The sequence below is a fragment of the Peromyscus leucopus genome, chromosome 7 (assembly GCF_004664715.2).
Source record: "Peromyscus leucopus breed LL Stock chromosome 7, UCI_PerLeu_2.1, whole genome shotgun sequence".
Lineage (NCBI taxonomy): Eukaryota > Metazoa > Chordata > Mammalia > Rodentia > Cricetidae > Peromyscus > Peromyscus leucopus.
In genome coordinates this window covers 30,104,560-30,131,541 of record NC_051069.1, presented here as the reverse complement: position 1 = coordinate 30,131,541, position 26,982 = coordinate 30,104,560, and the positions used below count along the sequence as shown (strand labels likewise).

General features: G+C 52.5%; 1 protein-coding gene across 1 annotated transcript; it reads right to left on the bottom strand.

Annotated features, from left to right (window-relative positions):
- Window positions 1–6,963: 6,963 nt before the first annotated feature.
- Window positions 6,964–25,498, bottom strand: Oaf (out at first homolog). The gene is made up of 4 exons (XM_028866319.2): window positions 24,752–25,498; window positions 10,130–10,264; window positions 9,080–9,260; window positions 6,964–7,905 (listed from the first exon to the last, which is right to left on the bottom strand). Exons 1-4 carry the CDS (start codon window positions 25,025–25,027, stop codon window positions 7,646–7,648), a joined length of 852 nt encoding a protein of 283 aa, XP_028722152.1. The 5' UTR covers window positions 25,028–25,498; the 3' UTR covers window positions 6,964–7,645.
- Window positions 25,499–26,982: the final 1,484 nt, after the last annotated feature.

Genomic DNA, 26,982 nt, shown 5'->3' with positions numbered 1-26,982 from the left:
TGCACCCAGGGGCCGGCCTCCTGGGGCTGTCAAGGCACAAGGACAGTGGAGAGGAACAGCCAGCTCACTTGATTCCTGGCCACTTGTGCTGCTGTTTCTTGGTGGTTACTCAGCAGCCGCTCCATGGTAACACCAAGAGATGGCAGGTGTGGTAGTTTGAAGGAAATGGCCCCCATAGACCCATAGGGAGTGACACTATTAGGAGGTGTGTCCTTGTTGGAGTGGGTGTGGCCTAGTTGGAGGAAGTGTGTCACTGGGGGTGGGCTTTGAGGTTTTAGAAGCCCAAGCCAGGCCCAATGTCTCTCTCTCTCCACCTGCTACCTGCTGATCCAGATGTAGAACTCTCATCTACCTCTCCAGCACTGTGTCTACCTGCATGCTGCCATGCTTCCTGTCATGATGATGATGATGGACTAAACCTCTGACCTATGAGCAAGCCCCGATGAAGTGTTTCCTTATAAGAGTTGCCATGGTCATGGTATCTATTCACAGCAATAGAAACCCTAACTAAGCCAGATGGTGGCGATGCATGTCTTTAATTCTAGCACTCAGGAGGTAGAAGCAGGGGGAATCTCTGAGTTCAAAGCCAGCCTGGTCTTCAGAGTGAGTTCCAGGACAGCCAGAGCTACAGAGAGAGAGAGAGAGAGACGGAGAGACAGAGAGAGACAGAGAGACAGAGAGAGAGAGACAGAGAAAGGAAAGAAGGAAGGGAGGAGGGAGGGAAGGAAGAAAAGAAACCCTAACTAACTTCGATTGCTGTGAAGAGACACCATGACTACAGCAACTCTTATAAAAGAAAACATTTAATTGGGATGGCTCATGTACACTTCAGAGGTTCAGTCCATTATCATCATGGAGGGAAGCAAGGTAGCATGCAGGCAGACGTGGTGCTGGAGAAGGAGCTGAGAGTTCTTACATCTTGACTCACTGGCAACAGAAAGTGGTCTGAGACACCAGGCATGGCTTGAGCATGTATGAGACCTCAAAGCCCGCCTCCACAGTGGCACACTTCCTCCCACAAGGCCACACCTACTCCAGCAAAGCCACACCTCCTAAGAGTGCCACTCCCTGTGAGCTGATGGGAGCCAATTACATTCAAACTACCACAGCAGGCATGGTGGGATTTGGCTGCGTTCTGGAGGCCAACTGTTTGGTCAAACATCAGTTGCCATGAGGATATTTTATAGCTTCACCTTTATGATCATTAAGGCAATTATCCTTAAGGTGGGAGCAGACCTCATCCAATCCAGGGAAGGCCTAAGAGTGAGACTGTTAGTTTCCTGAGAAAGGGAGAGAACCTAGAGATCCTGGCTGAGTAGGGTGCTCTAGCTGCCTTGCACTTTGCAGGCTCTCCTCTGCAGCATTGCTACCCAGCCAGGACTTATGGACTCACTAATTCCCTAGAATGAGTCTCTCTTTCTCTGAGTATATGTATCCTAGGGCTTCTTTAGCTCTTGGCCCTTTCTATCTCCAGCCTGGCTTGTAGGAGCAACCTGAGGTGGACCATGTGCAATGGAGTGGGATGCAGCTGAGGAGTCTCCAAATGAGGGAAGAAGAGGGCTTGTGTGTGCTGTGGACTAATCCTCCTGTACACTGTGTAAATTATGCTCTGATTGATTTAATAAAGAAGCTGACTGACCAATAGCCAGGCAGGATAAAGTTAGGAGGAAAAATCAAACTGAGGACTCCAAAGAAGGCCAGCCACCCAACAAGCAAGATGCCAGAGGACCAGTAAAGCCATGGCCGTGTGGCAATACATAGATTCATAGAAATTAATTAATTTAAATATAAGAGTTAGTTAGTAATAAGCCTGAGCTATTTGGCTGAGCATTTGTAATTAATATATTTGTTTATTTGGGACCGGTCAGGACAGAAAACTTTACCTCCATTTACGTGTGTGTGTGTGTGTGTGTGTGTGTGTGTGTGTGTGTGTGTGTGTGTTTGTGTGTTGAGATAGATGGGTACTGGAAGAGTATCTTGATGAGGCAACCTTGAATTTGTAACTCCTCCTCAGCCTCCCAAGTGCTGGCATTACAGATGTGTGCCACCATGCCAGGCTATTCCCTGGTTCCTCTTCTCCCTTCCCCTTTCCTTCCTGAGCTAGGGACAGACCGGAAGTCCCTCTGTAGCTCCTGACTGCTGGGATTACACATGTGTGTTTGTTTCTTTGTTTGTTTTGAGACAAGTTGTCACTCTGTAGCCCAGGCTGTCCTGGAAGTCACTATATAGCCCAGGATGGCCTTGAGGCCAGGGTCCTACTCTTGGTGCCTCAGCCTTTGGAATGCTGGGATTATAGCATGCACCACTGTCCCTGGCATCTAGTTAAACTTTGGTTCTTTTTGTTTTGTTTTTTTTTGTTTTTGAGACAGAATTTCTCTGTGTATCTGTGTAGCTTTGGAGTCTGTCCTGGAACTCACTCTGTAGACCAGGCTGGCCTCGAACTCACAGAGATCCCCTTGCCTCTGCCTCCCAAGGGCTGGGACTAAAGGCATGCATCATCATGTCCAGCCGAAGCTTTGGTTCTTAAAGGGACCCTTGTCTATGTTATGTGAGACTCTTCTTCCATGCGGCCCTATAGACCCAGGTCCCATGAAGACTCTGGAGCAGAGACCCCTCAAGATCTTCCAGGGCTGTGGAGAGGGAAGCCTGGAAACCTCTAAAAAGGTTACGGGGCCTGTGATGCTGCAGGGGCAAGGTGTGGCTGGTGTGAGCTTTTCTCTCTGAGGCAGAGGTACCCAGCAGTCCGGGCTTCTGGTCTCCCTGGAGCCTTCTCACTTTATGGAAGGGGACTAGTCAGGATCCTGCTCTGCCAACTCTAATCCTGATGTCACTTGTATCCCTCTTCTCCAGTTTGTCCAGTGACTCCTACCTCAGGGAGCTGCTCCCACGCTTTAGACTCCTCCTCCCCCCAAACCTGGGCCTCTTTTTTTTTTTTTTTTTTTTTTTTTTTTTTTTTTTTTTTAAGATTTATTTATTATGTATACAGCATGTATGACTGCAGGCCAGAAGAGGACACCAGATCTCATTACATATGGTTGTGAGCCACCATGTGGTTGCTGGGAATTGAACTCAGGACCTCTGGAAGAGCAGTCAGTGCTCTTAACCTCTGAGCCATCTCTCCAGCCCCCTGGGCCCTCTTTTATAGGTGAGCCATATTATTGTTGTTGTTTCAATAATTGTTATTTAGTTGTAAATTTATTTTTAATTTTTATGTGTGTTAGTATTTGGCCTGCATGCACATCTGTGTGAGGGAATCAGATCTATTGTAACCTGAGTTACAGGCAGTTGTGAGCTGTCATCTGGGTGCTGGGAATTAAACCCAGGTCCTTTGGAGGAACAGCCAGTGCTCTTAAGCACTGAGCCATCTCTCCAGCCCCAGGAGCCATGCTCTTGAAGGCTCTAGTTGGCCAGTCAGATAAACCCTAACTGTCTTAGTCAGTGTTCTATTGCTGTGAGGAGACACCACGACCACGGCAACTCTTATAAAGGAAAGCATTTAACGGAGGCTGGCTCACAGATTCAGAGGTTCAGTCCATCGTCATCACGGCAGGAGCACGTCAGCGTGCAGGCCGACACAGTACTGGAGAAGGACCTGAGTTCTGCATCTAGATCAGCAGGCAGCAGGAAGAGAGGGAAATGGGGCCTGGCTTGGGCTTGGTTTGTACTTGATTTGTAGCCCAGGCTGACCTGAGCTCCCAGCAATCCCCCTGGCGTAGCCTCTTGAATGTTGAGATTGTAGGTGTGTGCCAACACCTCATCGGAACATTCTTATTGGTTGTTGTTTGTCTTGAGACAGGGTCTCATGTAGCCCAGGTTGGCCTCAAATTTGCTATGTAGCCCAAACTGGCCTTGAACTCCTAACCCTCCTCCCTCTGGCTGCCGAGTACTAGGATTATAGGCATGTGTCCCCATGCCTCACTTAAAAGCCTGGTTTGAAACATTCTTGATGTCTTATTTGTTTTGTTTGTTGTGTTGTGAGTTTTTTTATTTTATTTATTTATTTATTTATTTATTTATTTATTTATTTATTTATTTTTGGTTTTTCGAGACAGGGTTTCTCTGTGCAGCTTTGCGCCTTTCCTGGATCTCGCTCTGTAGACCAGGCTGGCCTCGAACTCACAAAGATCCGCCTGGCTCTGCCTTCTGAGTGCTGGGATTAAAGGCGTGCGCCACCACCTCCCAGTTTATTTTTTATTTTTTAAGATAGGGTTTCTCTATGTAGCCCTGGTTGCTGTGGGTTTTTTGTTTTTATTTATTTATTTATTTTTATTTATTTATTTTTTTCAAGACAGGGTTTCTCTGTGTAGCCCTGGCTGTCCTGGAACTCACTCTGGAGACCAGGCTGGCCTTGAACTCAGAGATACACCTGCTTCTGGGTCCCGAGTGCTGGGATTAAAGGCGTGCGCCACCACCTCCCAGCTGGTTATGTTTTTTAAAGATTGAGTTTTATTTTTATTATGTCTTTGTGTGCCATGTGTGGGAGTCCTTAGAGGCCAGAAAAGGGCATTGGATCCTCTGGAGCTGGAGTTGTGAGCCTCCCAACTTGGGTGCTGAGAATCCAACTCTAACCCTCTGGAAGAGCAGACATGCTTTTAACTGCCGAGCAGTCTCTCCAGCCCCTGTTGTTGTTTTAAGACAGGGCCTCAAGTAATACACGTTGGCTGGCCTTGAACTTGTTTTGTAGCTCAGGCTGGCCTTGAACTCTTGAACTGTCTCTTAAATGCTAAAATTATTGGCACATGACATCACACCTGGTTTGAAGCATTATTTGTTTTTAAGACAAGGTCTCATTCCGTAGCCCTAGCTCAGAACAGAACTTGCTATGTAGCCCAGGCTGGCCCCAAACTTGCAGGAATCCTTATCTCAGCCTCTTCAGTGCTGGGATTACAGGTATGGGTCACCAGGTTTGGCAAGATGTTCATGTTTTAAATGTGTTACTTCTGGACATTTGGAAGTAAGGAGAACGAAAGACATAAGGGACTCCACCGGGAAGGACTCCACCATGTCAGCACCCACATGACAGCTCACAACTGTCTGTAACTCAGGTTACAATAGATCTGATCCCCTCACACAGAGCTTTCTCCACGTATCCCTCCCTCCCTCCAGAGCAGAGACTGGGAATCATGACCGAGGCCTCCATTAGGCAAGAGGGAGAAAGGGAAAAGGGTGATGTCCTCATTCCTTGTCTACTGGCAAGGTTGCAGTGGGCCCTTAAAGATGGGCTAGGAATGAAGGCTGTTCCCTGAGAAGGCTGTCTCCCACACCCTGCACTTGACCTGACTTACAGCAGACGCTCTGGCCTGCATGCATCTGTTCTGGAGGCACTGGGTAGATGGGACTGCCCTGCACTCTGCTACCTTCCCCAAGGCCTCTGAAGAGGGTTTGAATCTGTCTCCTCTCTCCTGCGGAGCTGGGTCCTCCGTGGAACCAGAGACTGTTACCCACAACCCCCTGCTGCTTTCACCTTGCTAAACTGTCACTGTCCAGGCCCGGAGCCTCAGCTCACATCCGACCCTTCTCTAAATTCTTCTCACATAAGTACAGCAGCCTCTGGCCTGCAATTTGCTATGCAGCATGGACTGGCCTTTAATTTGCATAGACCCTCTGCCTCCTGGGTGGTGGCACTACAGGTGAGCACGAGGACGACTTCTGGTGAGGGTCCAGATGTGGATGCTGGATGTCTGGTTCTAACATCAGTCCTGCCTTTTTGCTTTTACTCACCGGTTTCTTTTTCTTTCTGTTATGCAGGACATTGAGCCCAGGGCCTTGCTCATGCTGAGCAAATGCTCTGTAACTGAGCTCCATCTTCAGTCCTTATCTCATCATATATAACATATATAGTACATATATATATATATATAGATATATAATGGGTTTTTTTGTATTGGTGTTTTGCCTGCATATATGTCTAAGTGTCATATGCATGCAGTATCCTTGGAGGCCAGAAGAGGGCAACAAGCTTGCCATGTGGGTCCTGGGAATGGAACATGGGTCCTCTGGAAGAGCAGCTAGTGCTTTTTTTTTTTAGATTTATTTATTATGTATATACAGTGTTCTGCCTGCATGCCAGAAGAGGGTGTCAGATCCCATTATATGTGGTTGCTGGAATTGAACCCAGGTCCTCTGGGAGAACAGCCAGTGCTCTTAACCTCTGAGCCACCTCTCCAGCAGCCAGTGCTCTTTTTTTGTTGTTTTTTTTTGAGACAGGGTTTCTCTGTGTAGCTTTGTGCCTTTCCTGGAACTCCCTCTGTAGACCAGGCTGGCCTCGAACTCACAGAGATCTGCCTGCCTCTGCCTCCTGAGTGCTGGGATTAAAGGCGTGTGACAACAACGTCCAGCCCAGCAGCCAGTGCTCTTAATCCCTGAGCCATCCTGTAGCCCAGCAGTTCTCCACACATGGGTGGAGACCGTGTGTGTGTGTGTGTGTGTGTGTGTGTGTGTGTGTGTGTGTGTGTCCCAAGACCATCAGAAAACACAGATATTTATGTTACAATTCACAAGAGTAGTAAAATTACAGTTAAGAAGTAGCAATGAAAACAACTTTGTGGTTGGGGGGGGGGTCACCACAACATGAGGAACTGCACATCATTAGGGAGGTTGAGAACCACTGCTCTAGCCCCAAGATTTTTTTTTTTTTTTAATGTATGGGAGTACTGGAAGCCATAAAAAAGTGGCAGATCCCCATTATGCTGGGGTTTCGGGTGTCTGTCAACCTCTCCACCCTCACCGTGGGTGCTAGGAATTGAACTTGGGTCCTCTGGAAGAGCAGCAAGTGCTCTTAACTACTGAGCCTTCCCGGTCCTCTTGTTTCATCATCTCAAGCACAGCGCCTCTCACAGAGCACACAATAGGAGCTTTCGAAGTTGGTTTGCCCAGACTGGCACTAATTGTGTAGAGGCACATTTCTGACACTAGGTGGCAGCATTGGACAAAAGTTCTCTCGGATCTCCCAGGCTAGCGCCATTAGGTGAGTGAAAACTTTAAAACACTTTTATTTCTGGTACAAATGATAAATATTTTGTATTAAAAATCTGGAATTCAAGTTTTCCTTGTACTTCATGCTCCCTTCCTGTCCCAGAACCCTGTCCAAAGTACTTCAGTCCAAAGGGAGGAAGACTTGGAGGCTGGAAGCTGGGTCCCAGGAAAGGCACACGTGGCAGTCTCAGGGGCAGCAGTTTCCCGGATCCCCGCTGCCTCCGGGGCAGAGAGAAGGCACTTCAGACATGGGAGCTGGGGCACGAGACTCCAGAAGTCCCTCTCCGGTCAACGGTCGCCTTGCTGATGGGAAGGTAGGATGCAGGAGCACACGGCCCTGGCACAAATCCCACAAAAGAAGCCAAGGCTGGTGCATCTTTGATTGCATGTATGTGGGACATTTCAGGGGACAGGAAGCGGGGAGGGTACCAGTCTGGAGAACGGCTGATCCCTCTCAGTCCCCCAGATGGGCACAGGTAGGCATCAGGGCTGCCCAAGGTTGTCCCTGCTGGGCGACACCCGTTCACAGTCATGCAGATGAGCCCCTGGCTTCAACCTCAGAGGCACAGGAAGGGCCCTAAGGCCCCAGATAGGGTTGCTAACGCCCTCTGGTGGCCGGTGAAGAACTTGTGGGCCCGAGCAGCTCTCCTTGGTTCTCTGCTCCCCACTGCTAGGGGTCCTCATCCCAGAGGCACAGCTGCCTCTGAGGTACGTAGAAGTCAAAGCTGTAGTTTTTCCTGCAGCTTCGGATGCCGCACTTGTAGGGTGCTGGCCGGTCACGGCTGTGGCAGTACTTGAGCATGCAAGGGTACCAGGCCAGGCTCAGGCTGTAGCGGCAGGCGCAGGGCTTCCCTCGGTCCCTCACTTGCCCACAGCGAGGCAATTCCACCTGCTCCTTGGGCAGAACCTCGAACACAGAACTGTCCACACCTGGGGGAAGAGACAAGCATGAAGAAAGTAGGAACGTCTACAGTCCGGAACAACCTTCTCTCCTGTCACCCCTCCCAAGGCCACCCTGGGGACGGACACAGAGGTGAGACCCGGGCCTGAGGCAAGGCTAATGGGATACACTAAATCACAGTCATCCTCATCCACTGAGTCTCAACTGTGTGCCAGGGTTTCAAAACTGGTCCAGAGAAGTTTACTGACAAGGTCATACCATGAAAGACGGGTCAGGACCCAAACCAGGATGTCTGATTTCACAGCCTACCCCGGGGCCATGTGGCCACCAATGCTTTAAATAAAACTACCTAAAGGATGTCACCTGAGTGGGCAGGGTGGGGATGGGACAGCAGAAGCAGAGTGAGGATGGACATGAGAACAACATGCATGATGAATGCTGAGCAGGTGACAGAGGCCTGGGCCAGGGCTCTGCTGAGCGGCCATGGGAAGGAACAGCTTCTGGGGGTGCTGGCGTCAGGCCTTTATTTGGGGTGTGGTCTGGTGGAGAAAGGTGTGTAATGGGCACGGTCACAAAGTCCAGCCTTGCTTTGGGAGGGGCAGGCTTCTCTCTATGCATCTGGCTGAGCAGAAGGCCCCAGGAGCAAGCAGCTTGAATCTCCTCGTCCCTTCCCCACACAGGACCTGGAGAAGGGCCAGCAGAGTGGCAGAGGGGTCCTGCAGAGCTGGGGGGAGGCCCTAAGGATTCTGGGAGAGATGCTGGCAACCAGGAATGGTGAGATGCTGACTTCTGAGAGGTGCCAGCAGACATGCTAGCAGGAACATCTGTGTCCTCACTATGGGTAGCGACAAGAATGTAGAGATGGCTCTCCTTTCACAGGACCTGGCAGGCTGTCTTTTGTGAGTTTTCTCATTCTAGCTACACAGGCACCACCTCCTCCAGAAGCCTTCCTGACATATCACAGCCTACCTTGGGGGATCTCACCCTCCCCTGAGAATGCCTGTCACTCATGACTACACGCTTACACTTAACTGGTGCTGTACAGATCTACCCACTACCAGCTGCAGCAACTGGGTGTCCATACTGGGCGTGCCTGTGTGGTCCATCCCTGAAGGGACTCAGTAACTCTCTCCTGAACACAGTGAAGAGTCACTCAGTTAAAGGGCTCCTCCCTCTTCCCACCCAGGGCAGCCCCCAGCTGACCTCGCTCCGTCCAGAAGCGGACATCTTCCTGGCGGGTGTAGATGGCATCAGTGGCCTCTGCACAGACATTGTGGATATGAGGACTCAGCAGGCCCCCCTGGCTGAAGTTCACGGCGATGTCCATGTGTAACTGCTCCAGACCCCGCACTTCTTCAGCCTGCCGCACGGCACGGGGGTTTTTCTGTAGGTGCAAGATGGGAATATCTCCTATCATGCCCTCCTTGATCTCAGGTCCATGGAGCCCAAGGCAGTGGAGAGGCACCTAGCCCCAACCCCTGAGAAACTGATGCCCTAAGGGCAGTTAAGGCTTTTTCTGGCTTCTCTACTCACGAGTGGCTGTCCTTAGAACTAACTTCTAGGGCTTGCTGATTGATAAGTGCAAGATACAGCTGGGAGATAGGCTAGGGGTAGGTAGCCTAAGCAAGCTGTTCTGGGGTACATGACAGTGTGGGTCATGTGCTTTCTGAATGCAAGGAACTAAGTCTTTCCAAGAAGGGCAGGCAAAGGGTAAGGGCCCTGGAGGGGAAGATACCACCAGGCAGGCCTCCTGCCCCGGTCAGCCTAGATGGGCTATGGGAAGCTGCAACTCCAGGGAGGGATCCAGGCAGGTCAGTGGGTCGAAAGGCTGCAAACAGTCTGACACACTCTCACAGGTGTGTTCTGATTCTTTCCTGCATCCTCAACGAGGAGACTGAGGCTTTAAAGGCAAGGTCATTGGTCCAGTGTCACTAGCTAATGAGGGACATGGGGAGAGGTGATATTCAATCCCTCTTCAGAGTCCATGCCCCTCTCTCCACCCACAAGGAGGTGGGACCTGGGCCAGCAGCTTGGGGTGACCTGAGAGTTGGGGCTCAGTGCAGACTAAAGATCTGGGGCTCTGTAGTCAGTCTGGCCTGGAGCAAAATCAGGGGATCAGGACTCTCAGTGAGGAGAGTACGGGGAGGAAGAACAGGATGTGAGAGAGGCCAAGTTTGAATGAGGACAGGGTGACCGCAGAGGTGGGGGTTCTGGGTCAGGGCCTGGCCAGGCAAGCCTGGGGTGGGTGCTCACCTGCCGGAGCTTGGCCATGGCCTCACTGGGGATGATCTCATTGTGGTGCAGCCGGGTGACAAAGCAGAGCGCCTGGAACTGACTCTGCCCCTTCTCCAGCTCCCCCAGGATCAGGGCTCGGAAGATCTTCACGTCCTGAGGGGGAAGGGCGGACGATGGAGACCAGCTGGAGTGAGGGCCCCAGACCAGTCCTGGGGAGGACGGGCCTGGTTACTGTCCCAGTGTCTTCCCCAAAGACACCTCCTTCCCCTGCCCTAGGAAACTGCTTCTCTTTTCCATGTATACCCGTGACTTCGAAGATCACACCCTGAATGTTTCCACAGCTTTCTGGAAAATTGACAAAGTGAACCCTCTCACCAGACCTTCATCTCAAAAAAGACAGCACCTGTTTCTGGCACTGATATCTCCCCTCAGTAGGCACCTCAGTGTTCTTAATCAGAGTGGGTCAGGCAGGGTCCCGAGACCACTGGGCAGAGCACCATGGGGGAGGGACTATACTTTTCATAAGCACCCATTCCAGAGCTTTCTCTATGGCACTCTGTAGCTTTTGGGAAGAGCCTCAGAACATCTCTGGGTATTCTGCAGTCAGCCTGGCCCCTGCCCCACCCCCACCCCCACCTCCATCAGAGACTGTGGGGTGGAAGCAGCCGGCTGCAGCTGTGGCTGCCTTCCAAGGCTGGAATGGCTTACCTTCCCCCCCCCCACTTCCCCTTTCCCCATGGGGGTACTCATGGCATGACCAATGGGCCCAGAGCACCTTCCTGTTCTGACTCACTGCATGCACGAGGGAGGCTGGAGCAGGAAGAGGCAGCAGAGCCTCAGACAGTGTGTCTGCAGGCTGGTTGCAGCTAGAACCCTCTGCTACATCCTCCTGCACCCCGCCCCCCACCCCACCCCTATCCCAAGCACCTTGTCCTTCTCGCCTATTACATTCCTAACTCTGTTCCTGAGGGGAGAAGGAAGTGAGGAGGTCCCAGTCAGAAGAGGTCTCAATCTGTGAAGCCTCCCGCCATGGGGGCACGCTGGCCTCAGCCACTATGGCTGGGAACCTTCCTGGTCCCTATGCCTATGGCTCTTCCCTGGCACTGGGAGATGCATCCCTGGGCTTTTCATTGCTCAGCACTTGTACCCTGGGCTGCCTCACCAGGAGCCCCCTCCATTGAGGGCGTACTGTATAACTGCTCAGGTCCAAGTATTCGGGGAACAAGGTCAGGGTGTTCCCTGGGATTCTAGACATAGACAGGGAGGCGGAGGGTCCCACCACCAGGCTGTATACAGTAGCTGCCCCAGGCTTTTCCAGGCCTCACTGTGACAGCTCTTGTACCTGGCACGTTAGTACTTAGCACCACAAGCAGAGGTTACTGTCCTCGTTGGAGCGACCAGCAAATGTCACTGATGACCTGGGACAAGTGCCCATCATCTTTGTTTTGATTGAAACAGGATTTCTCTACCTAGCCCTGGCTGTCCTGGAGCTCACTATGTAGACCAGGCTGGCCTTGAACTCAGAGATCCGTCTGCCTCTGCCTCCTGAGTGCTGGGATTAAAGGCGTGCGCCACCACTCCTGGCTGATCCTCTTCTATACTGTTGTGGATTTTACTCATACTGTAACTCTACAAGCGATCTCTCTTGCACTTTTACTAGAAATTACTTTATACAATGACTTTATCATAAATGCAACAAGTGGGGATGGGAATGTGGAGAGCGATTTCCTAGAAGAGAGAAACTGAGGCTTGGCTGGTGAAAAAGGTTCCACGAGGCTCCTCCTCATCCAGAGCCTTGGAAGGAAGGTGAGTCAGCCTGGCTTAACTCCCACTTCCTCTGGACAGGAAATCCCTCCTTGGGTCACCGTGCTGGCATCTCCTTGTCCTGCCAGCCTGGGCCATCTGATCTTCCATCCACTCGGGTCGGCCGAGGGGACACTGGAGGCTGATCTGCTGGTGCCAGATCCCATTCCAGGCACAGTCCTGTCAGGTGGGGATCCACACCAGATCTCCGCCTCCGAGAGTCTGAGTCAGGCAATACCTGGGAGGCGCCTCATGCAGGATCCAAAGTCCACCTCACTGGTATTTTCAGCTCTGACCCTTGTGGGAATGCTATCTGGATACCACCATCTTCTCTATGATACCCGTACTAACTACCGGGTGGTCTCCGGGCTGCTGAGGGGCTCAGTGGGCACTGTGCCACCTGCCCACCATAAGCAGTGGAAGGCAATGAACATTTAGAACCAGACCAGAGACTGAAGAGCTCTGCTTGAGGAGTTGATAAGACAGCTCAGTGGATGACCTGCTTGTCATACAAACATGAGGACTTCAGTTCAATTATCAGCACCCATGTAAAAAGAGGGTGTGGTGGTGTGTGCTTGTAATACCAGCCCTGGGGAGGTAGACACTGGAGGATCCCTGGAGCTTTCTGGTTAGCCACGCTAGTCTAATCCATGAAAAAAGGATAAACAATGACACCCAAAGTTGACCACTGGCCTCCTCCACACATGCAGGTGCATACCTGTTCACATGCAGGTGCACAGATGTGTACCTGGGCATACATGAATGCATGTCTGCTTGTGTGCACACACTCAAACACATGCATACATGAGTGCACGCGTGCGTGCGCACGCACACACACAAACAAAATGTGCTTGAGTTCCTTCCCTGTTTCCGAATTAGATACCAACAACAATGACAACCACCAGATGCTACCAAGCTGGGAAGCTGCCTGGGTGCAGCAGGAAGGAGGACTTCTCACCAAGGCGGAGGAAGCCCTCTGTGATTGTAGGACAAAGTTTCACTGCTTTGATAACCGGGAAAGAGAAACTGCTGTTACAGTGTGTCAAACAGATTGCAACATCTTATCTGCAGTCTCAATAGGAGGAGAGCTCGACTATGACAGAGCTTGGATTGGGTAACCCGCTCAAGGTCATGGACTTAGGGGAAGCACAGCTGGGATTTTAACCCAGGTAGTCTAGGCTGTCGAAAAGCTGAGCTCTTTTCCCAGAAAGTACAGTTGCTTCCTGGATCAACTAGTCTAACTTCCCTGATGCTAAACTAAAGAAATGGGCTGAGTAGGTGTGGTATATCTCTAGTACTTGGGAGGTGGAGGCAGGAGGATTGCCAGTTTGAACCTGGGCTACATAGATTTTGTTTCAAAAGAAAAATGAAGGGAAAAATGGAACTAGGGAAGAAAGGAGGGAGGGGGGAAGGATGAATGAACTGAAGCTCAGGCCCATAGAGCCAGTGAATGGCAGACAGGACCAGAACCTGGCTCATTTCCCATCATACTCATTCGGCCACTATCCCTGGATCCTTGGTTGACTGCCTAAGGACAGGGCAGCTCCTGCTCTTCCTATGTGTGTCTAACAAACAGCCTGATGCAAATAAAAGACGAGGCAGGATTACACCTCCTACCCCACCTGCCTGCACTGTGAAAAACCCTTTACAGGTTCTCCAGTCTTCTTGATCCTATTGTTCCCCACAGCCACACGTCCTTTGCTGGTCCCAGGGAGGGGGTGGGCATCACATCCTGAACCATGCCTGGCCCAATAGCAAGGCTCCAGAACAGACAGAAGGACAGTGTGACGGAGCTCCTCTGCTTTGGGAACATCCTGACAGATGTTAAGTCCACGGCAGATGGGAACCTGGCTTCCAGCCTCTCTCCTTGCCTAGAGTCCCCTGGGATGATTCATCTAGATGTTGTCAGACGCTCAAGGCAGACAGCACAACAGGGCAAGAGCCTTTGGCAGTGGAGAGAGGTTCAGCGTCTGGGCCTCCCAAACTAGGAGGGCTCCATAAGGAACCATTCTCCCAGGAACCTTCAGCCCATAAGGAAGTCCTGTGGCATACAGCAAGAAGAGGCCAGGCAGGGGCAGGGAGGGTTGAACTCCTCTCTGTAGCTGAGGCCAAGGTAGGCTTGAATACACCACAGTAGCTAAGATGGAATATTAACAGCCAGGGTCCCCTGCTTTGGCCCCTGGCCTCGCTGCTTCTGGCCACATAACCTTGGGGGGAAATCTATGTAAGGTTTCCCAGTCTCCGTTTTCACACTTGCAAAATAGGCCCAGTGAGAGTCCCACCTTGCGGGACTGCTGTGAGCAGTGAAAGAGTGCAAGGACTCGGAACACGGGGTGGGACTCTGAGTCCCCCCGCCCTGATGCCGCAATCCTGATGCCGCAATCCCTTGTTCCTGACGCCATCTATTCCAGGTAAAGATTGTTCTATTGATGGACTGATGACCAAGGCAGGTCAGGTGACCCCTGCGAGGCTTGCAAGCAGGAAATAAGCAGGACAGCACTGACTAGCATTCCCCGAGGCAGGGCTTTCACAAGCTTCTGGAAAGGCAAAGGAATGGCCACGTCCAAGGGCCCTGTCATTATAGGACTCCTGAGGCTATCAACTTCAGTGCCAGGAATGAGGCCTGGAGCTGAAGTTTATGCTGACTGCTATGGATACAAAGGATGGATAAGGGCGTAACTGTTCTTGTAAGGACAGGGCTGGGGTGGAGGGAGGGGAGGAAGGCTCCCCTCAGTGGGGGTGGGGGGTCAGTGGTTCTTGGGCCAAGAGTGAGGTAGGACATCCAATCGCCCCTCCATATTGCTGTCACTTCAGCATTTAATGTCACCAGCTTCACAATAAAGTACACTCTAGACCCTGGCATCCCAGGCTCTGCCCACAGTAACTCCCATGTTGCTTATACATTGAAATACAGTTCCTTGAATGGGCAGTGTTGAGTCACTTCCTGGACCTTTCTGTGAGTCCATTACTCTCTGGGGATGCCCCACACCTAAGGAAGGTGGACAGAAGGGATCCTTCCTTAGACCTCAGCTCCCACGTACCACCCGCTCAGGCACGGTTCAAGGTCATGACCTCCAGTCCATAGAGGCACCTTCCCAGTGCCCCGCCTGCCTCATTTAAATTCCCTCCCAGACTCATTCCTCCAGGCCCGGAGCACATGGCATTCTCCTGACCATGCCCAGACAAATGAGCAAGAGTATGAAGGGGTGCCCAGGCCAGCGGTGGGAGTGTACCAGGGCCAGGTGAGATGGAGAGGGAGGGTGGGAGGTGGCTGAGCGGCAGGATTTGGGGTCTAGGAACCCACTCCAGTCTGGGCTTAACTTTGTGGGTCCCTGGAAGTCACTGGTGGGTTCTGAGCCTGGGGCTGGTGTGGAGTCTGGTTCACATTTGGCTTCCACTCAGTTTGAGGCTGTGCACGGGAGAGTGTACGCTGTCCTGGCATTATATCTGCCTGGCAATGATTCATCCAGGCCCTCTGTGGTCTGGCTCTGGGGTCAGAGACAAGTGGCTGGAGCCGGTGTATGTGGTAGCCAGGGGCTGGCACAGGGCAGAAGCTCCATGTCCACTGGCTGTGTGAATGGATTCAGCCTCCACAATCTCCAAGCCCTATCTTCTTGGCCTTACCTACAAGGGGAGTGGGGGGTGATAGCCAAGGACTCCACTCCTGCAGGCTGATAGCCAAGGGCTATTTTGCATTCTAAGAGGTCAGACTTTAGGGGATCATGTGGTTGATGTCTCAGCGAAGTTCCAGAGGAGAAGGGACTTCTCTAGTCACACAGCGGGACCAGCACCAGAAACCCAGACTTTCCAACTCTTAGTCCGGTGTTCTGCTTCACGCTATGGGGATGCACCACCCCTCTGTGCCCTCCCCGACCATTCCATCTTCGTGAGACCCACTGTGTTTCCCAGAGAGAGGGGCTACTCTGATGGGGTTCCACGGGAACAGGGAAGTGACTGCAGACAGCTGCCCTGGGAAAACACCCGTGACAGAAGACACCCTGTGTGGGCCCTCCAGGCTGCTTCCTCAGAGAGGCTCAGGGAGTACTTCCTGCTGGGGGAGGGAGGCCTGGACCGTGATGGGCCAAGACAGGAGCAGCATGCCCCTCCACGGCTGCCTTTTAGACTCAGTTAGGTAAGAGGGCGACACACTGCTTTTGCTTGGGCCACTGTTACGGACACACCCAAATTTATCCCAGCTTTCCCTACCCTCGGGACACACACACACACACACACACACACACACACACACACACACCCCTCACCGAATCCTCTGCTCCACTTTCATGCCCAGCAGGCTCTGGCTCACACAGGTGTTCTCAGTCACACACCATCACCTCAGCTCCCCTCAGTCTTCTAGGCTCCTAGATTCCAGCTCCTAGCTCCCAGTGCTCTCGGGACACCCCTCCTCATCACTTCCCACTACAGTACAGTTGAGAACTAAGCCCCACCCCGCCCCACCCCATGGGAGCAGAACGGTTGTGTGTGTGTGTGTGTGTGTGTGTGTGTGTGTGACTGGCCACTGCTCCAGGGCCTGCACAAAGCAGTACTCAGCCCCACCTCTCCCCTAGCTACTGGATGGTCGGGGCTCCCTGCCTTCTGGGACTGTGTTCTGCCATCCCTGTCTCCTCATCACCAGAGCGCGTGACTCTGGGGCCCAGGCTGAGCCAATCTAAATATTTATTCCTCAGCTCCTGGCTGGGACTGCTTCATGAGGAGACAGGGGCCAGATTTCCTAGGCTGGGGCAGGGGAGGGCAGATTCAGGAACCCCTCTGCAACTCTGTCTAGCTCTCTCCCAGGAGTAGGTGTGGATGCACTCAACCCAGAGCTGGGATGGATGCTACAGGAGACGCAGGCATCCCCCACTGTCTGTACACACGGACGTGGTGGACAGAGGCTTCTTGTCATAGGGTTAGTACAACTACCACCCTGGACCTGTGCCCCTCACTGCCAGTTCCCAGCCTTCCCAAGAGCCCCTCATGCCCTGTCAGCCAAAAATCCCAAAGGTCACCACCATCCTGACTGGCCCGGGGGAACAATGTGAGGCTTTATGTGGATCAGCTGCTCCCCACTGTCTAGCTGACTCAGGGCTCCTGACACGGGGCGCCACACTTCCCTCTCACTTAGAGTCCAGCCTCCTTCATCCCCTGCCCTTCATCCGAATCCCCAGTGACAGGTAAGTAAACATTTGCCAATTTAAAGGACAGACGCTCCCAGTGATGAATTGGTCCCTGGTGCAGAAAGAAAAAAAGTTGGAATTACATACGAGTCTCATAGGTCCCTTGTTCTGCAGAAGCCCTCAGTTACTCTGCCCTGGAGAGCCACAGCATGGAGCCCAGGCTCACAGAGGCTAAGGCAGAGTGACTGGCAGTATTTGGGACCTACCCAGCCTGGCCTTTCACACTCTAGAGCCACCCAGAGCACTGCCGAGGGATCAATCCTGGATTCCCCGGGAATTATGAGTTTGGGGGAACGGGGCCCACACCAACTGCATGTAAATAGGTGTTTGTGAATTCCTGTGCACTAGGGTTCTCCCACACTCCTTCTGCCCCTCCACAGTGTGTCTCATCCTTCTCGAAGGAACCCACTCAGAGGGCCAGAGCAGCCCAGTCAGTCGGAATGTGGTACAAGGATCTCTGGGAGCTAATCCTGAGTCACTACCAGCTGTCTGGTCTTGTCACCAATGTCACTTCCAAGCTCAGTCTGTGCATCTGCAGGATGGAGGCAAAAGTGCCTCAGGATGCAGTAGTGCAGACAAAATTAAGACCACATATGTGAGCAGAGTGACTGTAGAACGCAGGATGCCACGTTCCCATAGAGTCTGCATCGCCAGGCTGGGTCATCTGCCTGCCTGCCTGTGGAGTAGGTAGGTGTCTGTGCGAGCTTACCCACTACTCTGCAGACTGAGGAGTCCAAGAACAAATTCCACCCATCCCCTGTTGTGGAATAGAATATGTGTTTGTTTAACTAAGTAAAGATGTGTTGTATTTGTTTGTGTTGCAGAAGAACTGTCTAACTATGTAAAGATGTGTTGCATTTTTTATGCTGCATTTGTTTAATTATGTAAAGATGCATTGCTTTTGTTTAGGCTGCCTTTGTTTAGCTAGTAAAGATGTGTTACTGTTTCCCCTTGCCTGCCGAAGGCACATGAGTGGTCTAATAAAAAGCTGACCAGTCTATAGCTAGGCAGAGGAGGGATAGCTGAGGCTGGCAGGCAGATACTACCCTGGTAGGCAACCAGGGACCAGCCAGCCAGATACTGAGGAAGCAAGAAAGAGGATGGACAATATGTAGATGAGCTAAACGAGCAGTACATAGGTTAATAGAAATGGGTTAATTTAAGTTAAAAAGAAAAAAAAGAGCTAGCTAGAAACAAGCCTAAGCTAAGGCCGAGCACTCATAATTAATAAGTCTGTGTTTATATTTGGGAGCTGGTTGGCAGCCCAAAGAGAAAGCCTGCTCTAATCCCCCTTTTCCCTCTGCAGCAGGCTACACTTTCGGCTCCAGGTGGTGGTTTTCACCAGGAGTCAGGATAAAGACTCCATCTGGACACAGCATCTCCATCAGGGATGGGAGATGTCAGCCATAGGCCAGGGAGCACACTTGAACCACAGCCAAGACTTGGTATCCAGGGGGCTGGAGAGATGGCTCAGAAGTTACGAGCACTGACTGCCCTTCCAGAGGTCGTGAGTTCAATTCCCAGCAACCACGTGGTGGCTCACAGCCATCTATAATGAGATCCAATCTCCTCTTCTGGAGTACAGGCAAACTTGCAGAAAGAACACAGTTATATAATAAATAAAATAAATCTTAAAAAAAAAAAAAAAAAGACTTTGTACCCTGACCCAAGGAGGAGTTCATCAGATATGGAAGGAGGACGAGAACTGGACCCAAGAGCCCCACATACACAGCCTGGTCTCTTTACTTCCTGCAAACTCCTGAGAAAATGCTCTGGGCTCTAAAAGTTCTCAGGAAGCACTTTTGGGGAGCAGAGTGATGGTTCAGTTGGTAAACTGCCCGCCATGCAGGCGTCGGGGCCTGAGTTCAGACTCCCAGTACCTGTGGAAAGAGCATGACTGCACACACCTACCTACCTGTGTTAGTGCTGGGCAGGAAGAGAATCCCCGGAGCTCACTGGCCAGCTCCTCTCGCTGAATCCAGGAGCTCCAGGTTCAGTGAGAGAACCCTGATTCAAAACCATAGGGTGGAAAGTGAGGGAGACACTTGATGTCAGCCTTTGGCTTCCAACATGCATCTATACACGCAGGAACACACACACATGCATACACCCACCCCCTGCGCACACACATACCCAAACCACAAAAGTGCTTTTTTTTTTTTTTTTTTTTTTTTTTTTAACTGTCCTCTGCTACTGGAGATTTCTAATCTATTACATGTCTTCCGTGCCAAACCATAGAGGGCCCAGCACAGACAGGGTAGGACTTAGGACCTTAAAATCTTCTCTTCTTGTTCTACACGTGTGTGATGTGACATTCTCTTGGGACAGTGTCCATGTAAACACTGCAGATCCTCACTGACTACATCCCACAGGAACCCCACCTTTGATCCTGGGACAGGGAATCTGATGCTTTCTGGATGGTTCTCACCTCTGGCTTCCACTTACCCATTGGTACCCAGGACAGAAAGCAAGTTTCTAATCTCCCTGGGGTTCTTGACCCCTTGGAGTAACCCTGAGCTAAGCCACAGCACTGTGTGGCTCTTGATATTGGCATTCCCTCCCAGGTTCCGGCCTAACCAACCCTTTGCTTCCTCACCTTTGGAGTGGGGGTTCTTCTTCTCCTCCTACCTCCCCACCACCCTGGGGCAGTCACACATGACTTTTTCCATATCTTGCAACCCCATCTTCCCCTTGTGGCCAGCCCCACAGCAGGCTGCTTGGGACGTGACTCATTCCTTCCCCTGCTTTTGGACATTCAGACAGGGGGACAGAGAGCTTGGACAGAGATAGCATGGGGGAGGGAGCCACCAAGAGGGCTGACAGATAAGCAGCCAGAGAGAGACTGGGGTGGCGGCATGCCTGCATTACTGTGCTCGGTGACAATATACACACAGTGGATATATGTAGGGCTCGGAGTGACAAGGAACGTTACTCACTGTGTGCATTAGGAGTTAGAGTTCCTATGTGGAGGGCATATAAATTTAGGCCCAAAGTATAAACGCTGCTTACAGCACATTGGGGCCTGGGGGTGGGGGCGGGGCGGGGTATAAGCATGTGAGGCTCAGGCGGCAGCATGCCAAAGGCCCTGGCTCCAGTCCCCAGCACCAAAACACAGTCAGCAAAGGGAGAACAACAGATTCACACTGCTTGTTTTCAAAATGGGTCTCATGTAGCCCAGGCTGGTCCTGAACTCACCCTGTAGCTGAGGATGACCCTGAACTACTAATCATCCTGCCTCCACTTCCCAAGTGCCAGAATTGCAGATGTGCACAACCATGCTCAATTTATGTGGTGCTGAGAATCAAACCCAGGGTCTCCTGCACGGAAGGCAAAAAACTATCAACTGAGCCCCATCCACAACCCGCCATCCCACCCCACCCCTTTTTAGCCCAGGCTGGCACTCAACTTAAAGAACCCTGTGCCTGACTCTCGTGTTCAGATGTCCTGATTTAGTGAGATGGGGTTCCATTCCGTTCAGGTATGGGGAGCCTGCAAACTTTCCGGATGACTCTTCAAAGCCACTCAACCATATATCGTACTGGCATTCTTTCAGAGTTACAGCTCAGTCAGCCTGGTGAGTGTCAGCCTGAGGAAGGGCTCCAGGTGACACAGGACAGCCACGTACCAGTCCATGCTGCTCATGGGATCTGCCCAAGTCGGCTCCAGCGTCCCATAGCACACTGGTGACTGACTGCTTTACCAGCTTTGGGTCAAGGTGCAAGCATGGAGAAGAATAGTCAGTGTTGGGTGCCCACCTGGGAAGGAAGGCAGGGCTGAGAAGAAGGGGTGTAAGAGCTGGGACCCCTCCTGCGCGGGGTGTCACAAAGCCTTGAGTTCGCTTAGGCCAGGGTGGACTGCTGCCCTGGGGAGGAAGCGGGCACTGGCTGGCCACTGACCCAGCAGCTCCCAGGAGAAGGTCGTAGTCAGTGGAGGCCCACACCTATAAATCTATCACTCGAGACTGTGAATTAGACAAGAGGATCGAGAGTTGAAGGCTTAGTCTTGTGTAACAGTTTCCTGCAGGGACTGTAAAACAGTCCATCCTGCAGGGAAGCTCCTGGAAGGAAGGTAAGCAACTCAAAACAGCTTCAGGAAGTCCCTGAAACTGACCAGATTCACTAGACCCTCCCTGCCAGGGTAAACAATAAAAGCTGCACTTCAAAGAAGACTAAGACCAGCCCAGCTGCCTGGGAGAAACAAAAGCCAGAGGAACTGCCCGAAAGAAGTTTAGAACAACTGAGGCACCCGGAAAGGTCGCTCTCCAACCTGCTGAGTGGCCTGCAGGCTGTGCAGTGTAATCCAGCTTCCCAGCTTTGTGAGTGGTCAGTCATGCTGGGGTGCACCTTGGTGATACATCTGTCTTTGAGTCATTTCTGCTCTCGTAAGTAACCCCTCACCCATATTCCTAAGTAATCCCAATAAAATAAAATTCACTGGTTCACCAAGTTGGGCTTTGGTGCTATTTATACTTTGGGGTAAGCAGACCTGTGTATAGCATCTCCCCAAGTGGAGTTTTGTCATACTACGTAGTGAGACTCTGTCTCAAAAAAAAAAAAAAAAAAAAAAAAAAAAAAAAAAAAAAAAAAAAAAAAAAAGATAAAACAAAAGCTTCGGAGCAATCTGGATCACACAGGGAGTTCAAGGCCAAGGTCAGTCTAGACTGTATTTGGAGACCTTGTCTCCAAGGCAGAAAGAAAATGGGTGACATCGAGGGACTCTCGTCTTTTGCAGGCTCAGTGATGATTTTCTTTGTGATCTCTTGCCTACGCTTCAACCTCTTCCATCCAAGCTGAACAGGGAGGAAGCTGGCTGAAAGGTGGCGTAAGACAGCTTCGGAGCCGAGGGTTTCTCGTGTCCTGAGCACGCGACATGGCACCAGAAGCAGAGGGAGCATACTACATGCACTTTGCTCCCTGTTCAGCTCTGTCCGTGACCGCAGGCCAGGCACCAATATTAACACATCTTTCAGACGAAGAGATGCAGGCCCAGAGAGACCAGATAGCTGGTCTGGAGGTTGACCAGCTCTCAGGTGGTAAACCAGACTTGTCTCATTCAGTCTGTACTGTCTCTCCCGATGGTGATCAGATGGCAAACATCAGTAGTTCCAAAAGGATTCAGGATTTTTTTCCCTAAAGCAGCCCTTAATGGGCATGGTACACAAAAACCCAACTTCTGGGCCATTTTCTACAGGAAACTTCATTACTTCTAGGCAGAGCTTTCCAGTGGAGAGCTAACCAAAAAAAAAAAAAAAAAAAAAAAAGGCCTGGAGAAATGAGCAACAAGCACCCTGTGGGAGAAGGACGGACGGGGCACAGAGTGGCTCTGGCCAGTAGAAGCAACACGCTGGAATAGACTAAACACTGTCCTCCCCGGTCCCCATGTACCCAACTCCACCATGTCCTGAGCCAAAGAAGAGCCTAGAAATCCTCTGACAGCTGGCTTTCCACTCTCTGTGACTTACACTCCCACACCCCCCACACATGAAATTGGAGATGCCAGGAGCAGGTGTGAAATGCCAGCTCTGTGTCAGCGGCTAACCTGAAAAGTAGACTTTGGAAAATTAGGTGAAAGTTTGAGCCATTGTGGCGATTAAAGTGAGCTCCGGCCATCAACTCTGAATGTTCCCTCCAACTGCCCAGCCAGAGGGTCCCCAACCCCACGCTCAGTCCAACCCCCACGGCAGGTCACTACCACCCCGTCACAGCCTCCTGTTTTCTGCCCTGGTCTCCTTTCACAGCAGAGCAATAACAACCTTTTGTAGCCAGAGGCTAGAAAACCTCCATTAAAGTCCTGCCCTTCACGCCCCGCCCAGCTAGGCTATCAGAAGTCTTGCCTAGGGATAGATAAATCTTTAAGGCTGCAGGGTGATCACCCCACCGGGCCACTGGGCAGGAGGGTGGGACACTAACAGTACATTCTGTGGCTGGCTTTTAGGTCAGAGGGCTTAGAGGAGAGATTAGATCCCCACTCGTGATTGATTCCGCCTCCATTTGCGTCTTCCGAGCCCAGAATACCACAGATAAAATGTTCCTAATTCAGGTGGACAAGCAGGGTCATCTGCCCTAGTAGCTAGCATCTAAGATCGCAGTTTGAGCCTGTGTGGCAAGCATTCCGCTAAGTCCTCTGTCAAGATGACTCCCTGGGCCCGGGCCAGATCACCAGTCCAGCCTCACCCCTGGTCCAGCCTCACCCCTACTCCACCCAATGCTGGCTCTCCTCTGCACCTCTGCAATCCACGTCAGTCTCATGGGGTCTCTAGCTGGCTGCCCATCCTCTGCCCCCTCCTCCCAAGCTCTCCAACTAACTCCCAGTTTCACAGAAGCAAGAGTGAGGGGGCTGCTGGGTACTGGGTCTCTCCGCTGCCCAGCTATTTAATATGCCTTACGTCTGTCTCCCCCCAAAGATAGAGGGGCATGGTGCCTTCTTTTAGGGGTGAGAGTAGATGATTAGAAGATTTCTCCCCTGGACCCCACAAGACAGGGTCTCCTCTCACTCTATAATCCCGGCTAGACTTGAACTTGTGTTCCTCCTATCTTGGGCTCCTGAGCACCGAGATGGCAGGAGTGAGGGAATCGCCCTTCACCAAAAACTTATACATCTTCTTTTCTTCAAGATGTTTCTGTGGTTGGGTCACTGTTTGTCACCCAGCACACACACACACACACACACACACACACACACACACACACACACACACACACACACACACACAGAGTTCCATTTCCTGATAATCCTAGCACTTCTCTCCCTCTTCTGACTCCCTCCACAACACTGCACCCCACCCCCACGGCAGAGAGAGACAGAGAGAGAGAGAGGGAGGGAGGGAGGGAGGGAGGGAGGGAGGGAGGGAGAGAGAGAGAGAGAGAGAGAGAGAGAGAGAGAGAGAGAGAGAGAGAGAGAATGAATACAGAGAGGGTGAAACTGTGGACTTCACTAGCCCTTGCCAGGCTTGGCTGAGACACTGACCACATTTTCCAAGTGAAGAGGCCTCCCCTGCCCTCCCCTCTCCCAACCCTTCCTAGGTCTTCCTCTTGCCCCAAGCTTCCCAGCTCTCCAGGTCACAGAGGAGAGAGCTGCTCCTAGCCTTGGGCGGGACCAGGGGCCGACAGCTCTGCAGGGAAAATGACCCCCCGGAATGGTGCTCCAGGGCTGGAGGTCTTGAAATCACTTCCTTGCCAAGTACCGAAAAGGAAAGGGACCTAACTTCATACCACACTCACAGCTACAGGGCGGGCCAAGGTCCGCGAGGCCACCTGTGGATTTCCCCCTGCAGTCACAGAAAAACTGTTGCAAGAAGGGAAGCATTGTTAACGTGCACTTCTGTCGGAGTATCAGCTGGGAGTGCCGAGAAGGAAGCAGACCCGGGAGCTAGCTGATCAGTGCACGAGAGGGGCCTTGATTACTCAGAGCCAAGTAACACAAGGCTCGAGGGGTTGTTAGCACAGGAGTTCATTGAAGAGGATAAAGGACCCAGATCTGGGTGCTGGAGAGTTACAGAGAGGGAGCCTGGCGTGACCTTGGGCAAGTCACGTCCCCCTTCCCGCGCTGCATTTCTCTTCCGCAGGCTTAGGGGTGTCTGCGACCTCCGACAGTTAAGCTCGAAAGCCTCCCTCCCCGGGGGTGGGGCGGGGATGGAACAGGACCAGGGAGGGTGCCTCACCTTCTTGAAATCGGCGGTGAAGGAGATGAGAGTGCCGTCGGGTTTGCGCAGCTCGAGGCTGATGCTGTCGGCGTCGCTGTCCGCCTGCAGGCTCTCCTCGGTCACCTGGCCGTCGGGCAGCCTCACACGGACCCGCAGCTCCGCCGGCGCGCTGCTCCCCGCGTCCACGCCGCGCGGCGCCCCAAGCAGCAGCGGCGACAGCAGCAGCAGCAACAGCGGCAGCAGCGGCAGCGCGGGGCGCGCCGAGGGGACGTCGCGGCGGCCGGGGGGCCGCATCCCCGGGGGCCCCGGCGCGCCGCGTGGGGGAGGGGAGGCGCGCCTGCAAAGTTCGCTCCAAGTTAAGGGGTCCGGTTCAGGGATTCCCGGCAGGTCGCCTCCTCAGGAGGGGCGACTCATCCCCGAGGTCCCCACGACGTGCTGCGAACGCACGTGGGCCGCGTTCAGCCACGCACCCCGAGTCCCGGACAGCGGCCCCCGTGCGTGTCCCCCCGATCGCCGCGGCCCCAGCCGCCCAGACTCCTGAGCTCCGGACTCCGTTCAGCACTTTTCATTCAATCCCACCCCCCGTCACTTCCTTCAGAAAACAGAAACCACCAGGACCTGCCTTAAAGAGACCGCACACCTCTTGGCCCTTAAAGGGACCGCCGTGGCCCAGAGAGGGGCGGGGGTTGGGGACCGCGGCTCAGCCGCTTTGTGGCCGGCCGACGCTGGCTTTCTCTGGGTCCCTCCCTCCCGCCGCGCCCCGCCACCGGCCAGGCCTTGTCCGGAGTTTGCGCTCGGGGCAAATCCCTTCCTCCCATTAAGGGCGGGGCGGGTGACTCTTCCCCCGCCGCCCCCCCACACCCCTCTGGCTTGTTCTGGTGCCACGTGGATGAAATAATCAGGCTTGGATTTTCAGGGGGTTTGCTTAGTCTTTTAGTTTCTCTGACACAGCGAATTTCTCAAATGCGACTGGAAAAAAAAATCAGGCCTCACCTCGCACTCTGTCTTTTCCTGGGTCGGGGAGTGGAGTTGGGGGGTTGAGGACCAACTCTGTACATCCATCAGGTGTGCGCTGTTTTGATAAATGAGGCCGCCGATCTGGATGCGAACTTCAGGGAGCACTTTGTGGGCCGTTAGGCCGTTTCCCTCTCCTCCCGAGTTTAGTCAGCCTTTCTCCAGCCTAGCCCACCTCCCAAGGCCCGGCTCTTTCCTCGAATACACTGAACACAGCCAGGGAAAGGATAGATTCCAGGCCACTGGGGACACCCGATGGGGACACTCCTGCTTCATGGTCAAGGGCCACAAAAAGACAGCTCTGCTGTGCCAGATACTCCAACCAACTGAGGATGGAGGAGTAGGATTCCTGCCTGCTTGGTGACATGTGAGCATACTTTAAAAATTCTTTGAGTATGTGTCCCCTGGTGAACAGAGAGGAGGTTGGGGAGGCCATGCAGATAAGGTCCTCTGGGGTGCTCAGAACCATTTGTTCCTCCTGTCCATTGCCACTGTGTTTATTCCAGGTGCCTTGTTGTCTCTGGGGTCCTGATGGCAGATGGGTGAAACTGTCGTCCCCTGCACATAATCCACCGTTGCCAGCGTGAGCCCTTTCCTTTGGCATACATATAGGACTGAAGGGGACTTGAGAGTTCATCTCCCTCGGGGTTTTCCAAATTTGCCTTACCTCAGACATCCCTTTGATGTTTGCTAAAACACAGCTTCCAGGAACTTAAACCTATGGGTTCAGACTTCTAGGGAAAGGACAGGGAGCTGGCACTGGTAACAAGGTCCAGTGTGGCGCTACAGAGATTGGTAGATGCTCGGTACTTGACAGCGGGTTGAATGTGGGGGATCAAAAACAAACAGCATCTTTCTTGGGGAACCACCTCTGTCTTGAGGACTTTTCACCCTGGGCAGCTGGGGCCAACTGCCAGACAATAACTGGGCTCTTTCCTTGGGGTCTTCCAGCCCGAGCTGACAGCACTGAAGAATTAAAGTCGCCTGGGGTCTCGAGGCTGGCCTCTTGCCTGACAGGGTGCTAGATCTCAAGGAAGCCTTCAAGCCAGGGCTGCCCCCATGAGTCTGCCCCACAGTCATTAGGGGCCTCGCCCACATTTCCTAACTTCCCCTGGTTCGGGTCCTGTCCCATCCATCGCTACTTCTGTCCTTGGCAATCTTCCCAGGCCCAGGAACCTCCCCCAAATCCCCAACAAGAACCAAGAAGCGGGCAAAGGCTCTCTGTATCTCTGTTC